At 39.1% G+C, this 12584-nt stretch overlaps 1 protein-coding gene across 1 annotated transcript in view; it reads right to left on the minus strand.

The window, feature by feature from the left end:
* Positions 1-12584, minus strand: part of LOC126471302 (hormone receptor 4-like) — a 223521-nt gene that overhangs the window by 15326 nt on the left and 195611 nt on the right. The window contains exon 12 of the mRNA XM_050099423.1: positions 2251-2443. Within this exon, the coding sequence (XP_049955380.1) occupies positions 2251-2443 (193 nt within the window). The remainder of the gene's footprint in view (positions 1-2250; positions 2444-12584) is intronic.

The raw sequence follows: 12584 nt of genomic DNA on the forward strand, positions 1-12584 counted from the left end.
TTCTGCCCTCCTATGGGACTTAATACAGACTTTGGTCACTGTGATGATGTATGTTTTGCAGTATAGAATAATTTGTGGCACACCCACAATGAGTTTCCAATTACGGCATACAAAGTAGCTACAGCTACATCTACATCTACCGGTCAAGTATTGCTGCTACCATAGAACATACAATCTGTCCTGCCTGTGCCTAAAAGCATATAAAATTCAACTCACTGGGCTTGGTGCTTCATGTCCATAATCAGCACACAAAGCCGTGGTGTCCAGCTAGTTCCCACGTCTAGGTTTGCAACTTTGACCAGATCCTGTAATGGATCTAGTGTATCATAACTGGCCACAGGAGGCATCAACTTTTTGATTTCACGGCCAATCAGGATCAGTTAATTCGCCACTGCAACCAGTTCTGGCCACAGAAATAAATAAAAACAGTGCCACCAGACACAGCTGTCAAGGAGTCACAACAACTAGAACCTTAGGACTGCTACTAAGCCTGCTGGAAGATGCACACCCATTCTGCCATCCACATCTATGCCCCAACATCATTACAGCCTCCAATACCATGCCACATCCCTGTAGTTTGTTGAAGTCTCCAGTAAGCAGATGTGGGAACCCACAAAGGAGAGCCTCTTTTACCACACACCCCTCTTCCTCCACCCAAACTGATAATTCAGGCCCCAGTGATCAGTCACAACTGGTGGTTCAGCTGGTCATACGCCAATCATCAGCCTCAAAAATTGCCAACCCATATGGAATTGGGCAAATTGGTGTGGGGGAGATCTGAGCACTACCTTCCTCCTACCTTACTGGTCCAGGCATAAACCAGTCCAATATTGCTCCTAGCTGCTGGTTAAAGAGTGAAGAAATTTAGTATATCTGTCCAGTAATAGTATTGATTCACACAACAACTTAAGAGATCTCTAGTCCCTATCACTCCCAGTGACGTTACATATGAACAAATTACTTTCTAGTAAATGTATACAGAAAAAAGGTTGTCCAATATACAGAACTAACTAGTTTATGACATTTGACACTGGCATTATGAAGTGGACTGATTAATTCTGTACAGCTGATGAATAGATAATTTTCCACAATGCTGTCAATACAGTTTGATTAAGTTGTTGGATACTGAAATAGATTTATTTATTTATTTTTTGTGTTGGGGGGGGGGGGGGGGGGCACGTTATGTATGCTATCTAATAATATTGTTGAGCCTTTACACCCTGAATGGATCACTGTAGACCACATGTAAGTCACACTACATTTCCCAGTCTATGTGGACAATGCTGAAAAGTGCATTCTGTAACAAATTGGACACATCTGTAACATGCACCATGACATGTGAGTGCAAGTACAAGGGCTCACCAATGTTAGTGAATGAGCAAGTTGGTTATTTATTTATCATAGATTGGCAGACATGATGTATTGTAGCAAACTGATAGAAATACAGCAGCATAACAGCATTAAGTTATATGTTCTTCAGAACTGATAAATCATATTAACTTCTCATAGCTGGCAGTTATAGTTTACAGGTTGCTCACTTGAAGCATGTTCTCTGCACTTTTCCATAAAACAAATGTGTGAGGATACAAACTTACACTCACTGTTATATGTCTGGCCACTCTGACATAGCAAAAATGAATATAACACAATAACAAAAGCTAGATTTTTTTTCCCCAGAATCTAGGGCTATTAAATTATGCACAAAAGAATGTCTGTGCTTTAATGTTATCCACTTTTCAGATGTAAGGTAGCATTTTGTTATACTTTAAGTAATAATTATTTGCATTCAACCTATTTAATAGCTCCTGATATAATTCAATTACTCACAATCAGCTTGTTGACACTCAGTCTGTGGTATTCCAGCAGAAAATCCTGGTACCCTAAACTGAAGAAGAGAACACAGTCTGCTGGCTGCATGGTTGCAGTGTGTGAACTGTATGATTTTCTATAAGAAGTGGAAGCATAGTCCAATACGTTTTTTTTTTTAATTTTATTATATTTAATGTACACTGTAAACTGAGAGTCAACCATCTGGAGAGAGCACTGTCTCTTGAAATGCGTATTTTAATTGTATCAAGTATTATGAAAGTGGTTGAATTCAAATAATTATAACTGACATGGTCTGTGGTTATGACTTTAGCTGAAATACATCCAGCCACTTTACTTTGATTAATTTTATTTTTGTCTTTAAAGGGGACTTCGTAAGATTACACAGCACACATTAAATACAATTATGGTTTCAGTAACTACCTTGATTTAACATTGTGATGACCTTTAAGCAGACATATTCTTCCATCTGCAGTTTAATTTTGCGAAACATGAGAGTAACATGCGTTATCTTTTCCACCATCAACCCTACATCTTGTCTCAACTGATCCATTGTTATTGAACGGCCCATCATTGAAGTGAGACATGTCTGCAGGATACACAGATTGTTTGATACCTAGAACAAGAACATTGATAAGCTTGCAAACAAGTCAAGGAACAATTTTATCTTACATGTGTTTATTTGCTAATTAACAATGAAATCACATTTTGGGGAAAATCAGTTTACAATGGTAACATTTTCAGAAGGAAAAAACTTATAATAAGAATTACACAACTGATGTTAGTCCTAGAATGTCCTGAAGACACATCTTTAAAAAGCTCAGTATTTTCGCAACTGTGTCACAACACATTTACTCATCATTGTCATTTTCAATAGCTGATTTAAAAAGGGGGGTGGGGGTACAAGATATGATTAAAATAATGAGACTAAAAGCAATGTCTGCAGTGACTTATAGGATATAAATTTAGTACAGAAATGAGTCAGTTACATGAATACATCAGTCATAAAAAATATATCACAGTGTACCAAATATCTTGTCTGCAATATAACAGATTTTAACACTTCTATGTCACTGAAGAGTACCTGCACACAGATTCTTAAGATATACGTTTTTAGATATGATATAATTCATACTAGCATTATAACATTATAAGAGTTAATGAATTAAAGTTATTCTAATCTATTGCACTTGAATAAAATAAAATTCTTTCTTTATCTTACAAACTTACTTCCAAGGGCTTCCCAAAACATTTTTTTAAATTTAATTTAAAGAATAAACTGAACAAGTTGGCCAAACTGTTTCAATCTGTCTAAAGGTTAGTGTGAGGGGAGTGAATTTTGTGTGTGCCAAGTTTTTCTGTACTCAATTATTATTAGAGCACTAAGTCTTTGAAATTTATTTTGGGCTTCTAGTTAATTTTTTAAAATGGTTGATAACACAATTAAGAGTAGCTGTGTAAATTCAGTTGATGGTTACTCACAGTCCTGTGAATGAAATAGTGTTTTCTCTTTGTGGAACATCATTATTTAAACCAATCATCAAATAATCATTTCTTCTTATTCCTATTTGAATTTAACCCTCATCTGCCCTAAAAGGGAACTGAAGATAATCAGTAACATACTTAAGAAAGGATTAAACTTCTTGCCTATAATGTCTGTTTTCTAGCTATCTTTCCAACACTTTCCATGTAAGATTCAATAAATCTATGAGAGTCAACCATTGTGATTCAGTCACATTTGTTCAATTTACACCTATGTCTAAATATATACCCTGCAGGGTATTTATGGTATATGGAAGAGGGTACACTTGTAAGCTCTGAAGATCGTTTCCATCCATTTACGTACAGGGTGATCAAAACATTTCTGTTTGAGGGCATTGACGCAGTGTATATGCAAGGTAGTGCGATGAGCACAATACCTGCTTCTTTATTTAAATCAACATGTGAAATGCTGAACACACAACTATATGCCACCAACAACACCCCCATCACACACTTCGGAACAGTGGAACAGACAGTGGACAGAGCACTACATGAGAAATGTACTTCATAGTTAGTTATAGCTGATGTGTGTGAGCCAATATTGTGGGCGGACTTCCTGTGAAGTTTCCATCTTCCTCTCAATTTGGTTGCAGGGCTTCACCAGACTACTAGTGGGGATTCCGGGTCAGGGCACATCAGTTTCCCACCAACAGGAGATACAATTACTACCCTTTACAAAATACAAAAAAATAGACTCTGGAACCCAACCTTCAGGATATTATCAACAAGTACGAGGAAACTAAGACAGAGAATATTTCTGTGCTCGCTGAAAACTCTGTCTTGACAGAAAAATTACATCTGTTAGGAACCGACCTTGAACAATAAATGAACTCACCTCACCCACTCACTCACTACTACATCAGAAGTTACAACATCGTAACTGTCATCAGCAACATCCACACCAGCAGAATCAACCAGCTTTCCAGGGGTCCCACTTGCAACAAGAGCAGCAGCACCTATTGCCAACTTTCCAGCAATAGAAGAGGAAAAGGGTGAGGGACACAGCACAGGATGCACATGTCAGTGTGGTGTACAACTCTCCCAATTTGCATGCTACCCCTACATGTGTTACCTCTGCCACTCACAGACAGTATATGCAAACTGACAATGTGGAGTGAATCACAACACTGTTCGCTGAATAAATACCATGCTGGGACCACCAGACCATTACAAAGTGCGTCACCTGATAGATTACGCACTGCTAAACATATAACAGACAAAATGCTATGGGCCGAGATTGTCAGACCATCAGGAAGTTCATGGGCTTCACCAATCCATTTAGTGACAACGTAGGCTGGTTCTTACAGACTTCACAGTGACTACTGTTTGCTGAATGCAAGTATAATACTCGATCAGTACCCATATCTAACATACAAGACTTCACATGGCTGGCATAACCACCTTTAGTGTCATAGACTGTAAGAAAGTGTATTTATAGATTCCCATGGCAAGTGAAGATGTAACCAAAATTGCTGTAATAACACTGTTTGGATTATATGAATCTCCATTCATGCCTTACAGTTTAAAAAACACTGCCCAAACATGGCAAAATTTTAGAAAAGAAGTTCAGTTAAAATTCCCTTTCAGTTTCTCATATCTTGACCACATTTTGGTCTCCTCACTACTGCCCCAAGAAAATGAGAAATATCGCAGCTGTATTTCTGACACATTAGAAAAGCACAGTGTTGTGATCAATAATGACAATGTCAGCTCCGACAGAAAGAGGTTACATTCCTTGGTCACTCAGTCAGTCATGTGACAATTTGTCCTACAGCGGACAGGATCAAATTGTAATGCTCACCCCCACATCCTATCAACTATCCTGAATTAAGGAAATTTCTTGGAACTATTAACTTTTATCGAAGACACCTGACCCAAGTTGCAGTGATACAAGTGATACTTTGATTTCAAATGTTTCAACCATTTAAGTCAACAGGCCCTGATGGAATATTTCTGGCTCTACTGCAACAAGCCGGAAAAGAACTAACTGTTTTCCTATACAGACTGGAATTAGTCTAGTGGCAGGAGTTATTCCTAATGGCTGGAGGACAGTGAAGGTCATTTTCATCCTGAAGCCAGAGAAAACTGATCGTACCATGGCTAAGGATATGAGACCGATCAGTCTGTCCTCTTTACTCCTAAAGACATTAGAAACACAGGTTCAAGTTAATGTTAGGGAAGGGACGTTAACTGAGGTTCCGCTACATGTATACCAACATACACATCAGCCAAGCAAATCGTGAAACAGCGCTTCACCAACGTGTAGGGAAGGTGGAAAAAGCACTACACTTTCATAAAATTGCTCTTGGCATCATCCTGCATACCAAGGAGGCACACCCACTGCTGGGATGGAGACCATGCCGGATATGCCCCCCTACACCTTTGGGCTACAATGGATGTAGTTGTGGGGCAAACAAGTTAAAACTAGAAATTACTGGAAGCCTTTGGGAAATCCAGAATTCCAAATCAGTATAGTGAATGTGATACATATGGGAATGAGCAGAGAAATGCTGGCTGACTATACAACTTCCAGCTGTTTCAATAAACATTTCAAGATAATAACCACCAATATATATTATAAAAGTAAGTGTACAACGTGCATGTCACTAAAACTCAGAAATGAGCCCCTGTACAATCAAGGGAGTTATATTGCACAGTAGCCCTCTATCCCTCATCTACGAAGAGGGTTCTCAGTTTTACCTGAAAGGCATGCCTCTGAAGATATAAGGGCTGGGAGGTTTTGCCTCTATAAATTTATAGAACATTTGAGAGTATTCGCGAACATTCAGGAATATTTGAAAGCATTCCACAACATTCGAGAATGTTCCACAATGATCCGGGATTTTCTGGAATGTTCGGCAATAGTCTGGAACATTCGGGAAGATTCCAGAATGTTTGGGAACATCCCAGATTAGAACTTTTAAGAAATATCTACACATAATAGGCACAGAGAAAGAGGTCCATAAGTGCAGACTATGTGGTGAGGGGGATGAAACTGCACCACATTTAATCTTCCCTATATGAAGCATTGGAGACCAAAAGAAACATAATACTTGGGCCATAAATTCTTGAAGAAATTGTCTCTAATAAAGAAAGAGTAAAAGGCCTCCTACTACTCTTTAAAGTTATTAGTTGGCTTTAATAGAATTATAGGGAGATAATCCATACAATAAACTCAGTATCGGTGCACGCAACAATGGGCTATTACCACAATTGTCTTGTCTCCCTATGTAAATAGATCGATCAGGTTGGTGGAAGTAATGTTTATTGATTCATATTGGAAGGTGAACTCTCATAATTTTGAGGGTAAGTGCCTCCCATTTCAGTGTCTTAGGATCTTTTTGAGGTTTTCAGTCAAATTAAGCAAACTTGTGATGAAGTATGTAGCTCTTATTTCAGACTTCTATATTTTTCCTGTAATCCAACATGGTAGGAGCACTATGCTGATGGATAATACTAAAAAAATTGTAGAATGAGGGTTTTGTAGGTGACCTCCTCCATCAGTGAATTACACTGTCAAGATTTTTTCCAATAAATCTCTGAATGACATCAAATTATCAACTTTAACTATATCAACAATTATGGATAGGATGGATTGTTATTCACTGTAAAGATGACATATTGAATTGCAGACAGGCACAATAATGATATGTCGTGTGACGAGGGCCTCCCTTTGGGTATACCGCTCGCCTGGTGCAAGTCTTTCGATTTGACGCCACTTTGGCGACTTGCGCGTCGAACAGGCACAATGAAAAGACTGCTACACATTAAGCTTTCAGCCAAAGCCACACATGCATTCACACAAACAGGCACACGTCACACACACATGACCACTGTGTCTGGCTGCTGAGGCCAGACAAACTAAAATGCATCAAATGGAAGCAAAAATCTGCTGCGCAGCGAGGAAGGGGGAGGGATAGCTGGGTGTTAGTGTGGGGCAGCCTGGTGGAGCGTGCAGGGACTAGAGATGGCAGACAAGGCTACCTGATCCAGCATCCTGAGGTTGTGGGGAGGGAGGCAAGGGAAAAAAATGAGCAGAAAGCAGAGAAGGGCAAAATAGTGGTGGGTGCAATGGCAAGAGCAGTGCACAACGAGGGTGTGCACGCTCCACCAGACACCACTGTTTTCTCGTCCCCCACATATACCCTAGTATCCCTCCCCCTTTTCTGCTCCAGTATGGACTGTTGCTCCCATTCAAATCATTTCAGTATGAGTCTGGCCTGAGCAGCCAGAGATAACAGTAATGTATGTGTATGAGGTGTGCCTGTTTGTGTGAATTCGTGTGTGTTTTTCTTTTCTGATGAATACTTTGGCTGAAAGCGTAATGTGTAACAGTCTTTTTGTTGTGCCTCTCTGCAATTTAACATGTCATCTTCGAGGTGACTGGGAATCTGTCCTTTCCATAATTGTTGATATTCCAACTGGATTTTCCATTGTTCAACTTTAACCACAAAAGGATTTATGATGTCGATCTACCTTGAATAGTTCCATATAGACGTGTCTAGACATTTAATGATTGTGACTATTTCCATAGACTAATCACTGATCATGTAGTCAAATAATATCAAGTTGTTGTTCTTTTTATGTACATTTCATTAGATTTATTTTTATTCATGGGAATCTGCCAGTCTCTGCACCAGCAACTGATTATCTGCAAGTCTTTCAGTGTTTTGCTACATCACCTTCTTATATGCAACTGTATCATCAGTCGACAGTCTCAGAGTGTAAATATGTTGTTTGCATTGTCATTTACACATATAATTAAAGGAAATTTGATACCACACTTTCTCGTGTTACTTCAGATGCTATCCTCAATTTTAACCGCACACCTGGTTCCATGTTCCATAAACCATATTTTGTTTTCTTGGCAACACTGTAGAAATGTGTTGAAGACTTTTTAGAAGTCAGAACCATGTCACCATTATCTACAGAATTCCAGATGTAATGAAGAAATAGAGCACGCCGAGTTTAATTCAGCTGTTGATTGTGGCATCTGTGTTCATTCCTACCGAGGAAAACATTGTCATGCATAAGAACATAACACAACAAATTGAGTTCAGTGATATAAGTATGCAGTTCTGCACATCAGTCCTGTACCCAGAAGTAACTAGACATCCATTGTCTCCGGCAATATATGACAGAATACTACCAAAATTACTGTTATTAGAATCATTTTAAGTATTATATTTCTGTATGGAGTGAACAAACTTGTTGGTAGCCACAAGTACCGCCAGTTGCAGAAGGCACCAATAGGAACAGGATGTTGGTACATAGAAAACCTGGTTGAAAGAAACAGTTCTTCTATTCCCATACACATTTCAACACTACTTGTTAGCAGATACAGTGTGTCTTATTCTACATTTGGAAACATATGCTGTGAGTTCCATTGGTTCTACCATACCAGATTGCAGTGGTTTCTGTATTGTATTAATCGAGCAGGTAGGTTAGAAAATTTAAAAAGGGAAATGGATAGGTTGAAGTTAGATATAGTGGGAATTAGTGAAGTTCAGTGGCAGGATGAACAAGACTTCTGGTCAGGTGACTACAGGGTTATAAACACAAAATCAAATAGGGGTAATGCAGGAGTAGGTTTAATAATGAATAGGAAAATAGGAATGCGGGTAAGCTGCTACAAACAGCATAGTGAACGCATTATTGTGGCCAAGATAGATACGAAGCCCACGCCTACTACAGTAGTACAAGTTTATATGCCAACTAGCTCTGCAGATGACGAAGAAATTGAAGAAATGTATGATGAAATAAAAGAAATTATTCAGATTGTGAAGGGAGACGAAAATTTAATAGTCATGGGTGACTGGAATTCGAGTGTAGGAAAAGGGAGAGAAGGAAACATAGTAGGTGAATATGGATTGGGGGACAGAAATGAAAGAGGAAGCCGCCTGGTCGAATTTTGCACAGAGCACAACATAATCATAACTAACACTTGGTTTAAGAATCATGAAAGAAGGTTGTATACATGGAAGAACCCTGGAGATACTAAAAGGTATCAGATAGATTATATAATGGTAAGACAGAGATTTAGGAACCAGGTTTTAAATTGTAAGACATTTCCAGGGACAGATGTGGACTCTGACCACAATCTATTGGTTATGACCTGTAGATTAAAACTGAAGAAACTGCAAAAGGTAGGAATTTAAGGAGATGGGACCTGGATAAACTAAAAGAACCAGAGGTTGTATGGAGATTCAGGGAGAGCATAAGGGAGCAATTGACAGGAATGGGGGAAATAAATACAGTAGAAGAAGAATGGGTAGCTTTGAGGGATGAAGTAGTGAAGGCAGCAGAGGATCAAGTAGGTAAAAAGACGAGGGCTAGTAGAAATCCTTGGGTAACAGAAGAAATATTGAATTTAATTGATGAAAGGAGAAAATATAAAAATGCAGTAAGTGAAACAGGCAAAAAGGAATACAAACGTCTCAAAAATGAGATCGACAGGAAGTGCAAAATGGCTAAGGAGGGATGGCTAGAGGACAAATGTAAGGATGTAGAGGCCTATCTCACTAGGGGTAAGATAGATACCGCCTACAGGAAAATTAAAGAGACCTTTGGAGATAAGAGAACGACTTGTATGAATATCAAGAGCTCAGATGGAAACCCAGTTGTAAGCAAAGAAGGGAAAGCAGAAAGGTGGAAGGAGTATATAGAGGGTCTATACAAGGGCGATGTACTTGAGGACAATATTATGGAAATGGAAGAGGATGTAGATGAAGATGAAATGGGAGATATGATACTGCGTGAAGAGTTTGACAGAGCACTGAAAGACCTGAGTCGAAACAAGGCCCCCGGAGTAGACAATATGCCTTTGGAACTACTGACGGCCGTGGGAGAGCCAGTCCTGACAAAACTCTATCATCTGGTGAGCAAGATGTATGAAACAGGCGAAATACCCTCAGATTTCAAGAAGAATATAATAATTCCAATCCCAAAGAAAGCAGGTGTTGACAGATGTGAAAATTACCGAACTATCAGCTTAATAAGTCACAGCTGCAAAATACTAACACGAATTCTTTACAGACGAATGGAAAAACTAGTAGAAGCCAACCTCGGGGAAGATCAGTTTGGATTCCGTAGAAACACTGGAACACGTGAGGCAATACTGACCTTACGACTTATCATAGAAGAAAGATTAAGGAAAGGCAAACCTACGTTTCTAGCATTTGTAGACTTAGAGAAAGCTTTTGACAATGTTGACTGGAATACTCTCTTTCAAACTCTAAAGGTGGCAGGGGTAAAATACAGGGAGCGAAAGGCTATTTACAATTTGTACAGAAACCAGATGGCAGTTATAAGAGTCGAGGGACATGAAAGGGAAGCAGTGGTTGGGAAGGGAGTAAGACAGGGTTGTAGCCTCTCCCCGATGTTGTTCAATCTGTATATTGAGCAAGCAGTAAAGGAAACAAAAGAAAAAGTCGGAGTAGGTATTAAAATTCATGGAGAAGAAATAAAAACTTTGAGGTTCGCCGATGACATTGTAATTCTGTCGAAGACAGCAAAGGACTTGGAAGAGCAGTTGAATGGAATGGACAGTGTCTTAAAAGGAGGATATAAGATGAACATCAACAAAAGCAAAACAAGGATAATGGAATGTAGTCTAATTAAGTCGGGTGATGCTGAGGGAATTAGATTAGGAAATGAGGCACTTAAAGTAGTAAAGGAGTTTTGCTATTTGGGGAGCAAAATAACTGATGATGGTCGAAGTAGAGAGGATATAAAATGTAGGCTGGCAATGGCAAGGAAAGCGTTTCTGAAGAAGAGAAATTTGTTAACATCCAGTATAGATTTAAGTGTCAGGAAGTCATTTCTGAAAGTATTCGTATGGAGTGTAGCCATGTACGGAAGTGAAACATGGACGATAAATAGTTTGGACAAGAAGAGAATAGAAGCTTTCGAAATGTGGTGCTACAGAAGAATGCTGAAGATTAGATGGGTAGATCACATAACTAATGAGGAAGTATTGAATAGGATTGGGGAGAAGAGAAGTTTGTGGCACAACTTGACCAGAAGAAGGGATCGGTTGGTAGGACATGTTCTGAGGCATCAAGGGATCACCAATTTAGTATTGGAGGGCAGCGTGGAGGGTAAAAATCGTAGAGGGAGACCAAGAGATGAATACACTAAGCAGATTCAGAAGGATGTAGGTTGCAGTAGGTACTGGGAGATGAAAAAGCTTGCACAGGATAGAGTAGCATGGAGAGTTGCATCAAACCAGTCTCAGGACTGAAGACCACAACAACAACAACATATCTAGATGATGAAAAAATGGTTTACAAGCTGGACTGGCTTGCTGGCTTTTGCAGTACGCTTCTGTTCAGTGTGGAAAGTTCTTACCATGTAATGTAAATGAAGTTGGTACATAATCTCTATGTTCATGCAGTCCTTCAACAACTCAGTAACCATGTTAATAAAGACTTGCAATATATGATAATTTCTTGCTGAATAGAAAGCAGTGTAGTTCTGCAATAATGTAAAAGAGCTGGGATATCTCAAGATGTAATTGTAAATCTTTGTGAGTTCTAAGTGATGCTTTAATATGAATGACACAAAGGATATTGTTCTGTTCAATATTTCACTAACTTGGATTTATACTGAAACTACATTCTTCTTACATTTTGACAAAATATATGAAAACAATGCCCATTTAATCTTTAGCACACTAAGCTGCAGTCGCTTCAACTGCATATAGTCATTCTGCAGATCTGTATTTTGAAAAAAAAAATATATATATATATATATTAAAAAAGCCTTAGTATTAAGAACTATTGACTGAAATTAGCACTTAAAAGCAAAAGTCAAAATGCACATATATTCCAGAATGAGATTTTCACTCTGCAGCGGAGAGTGTGCTGATAATGAAACTTCCTGACAGATTAAAACTGTTTGCCGGACCGAGACTCGAACTCGAGACCTTTGTTTTTCGCGGACAAGTGCTCTACCAACAGAGCTAGCCAAGCATGACTCATGCCCCATCCTCACAGCTTTACTTCTGCTCTCTCGCAGGAGAGCTTCCGTAAAGTTTGGAAGGTAGGAGATGAGGTACTGGCAGAAGTAAAGCTGTGAGGACGGGGCGTGGTGGAGCATTTGTCTGCTAAAGGCAAAGGTCCCGAGTTTGAGTCTCGGTCTGGCACACAGCTTTAATCTGCCAGGAAGTTGCATATATATTGTCTGCGTATGATCAACCTCCCAACATGCCAACA

The sequence above is a fragment of the Schistocerca serialis genome, chromosome 3 (genome assembly GCF_023864345.2).
Source record: "Schistocerca serialis cubense isolate TAMUIC-IGC-003099 chromosome 3, iqSchSeri2.2, whole genome shotgun sequence".
In the NCBI taxonomy this organism is placed as follows: Eukaryota; Metazoa; Arthropoda; class Insecta; order Orthoptera; family Acrididae; genus Schistocerca; species Schistocerca serialis.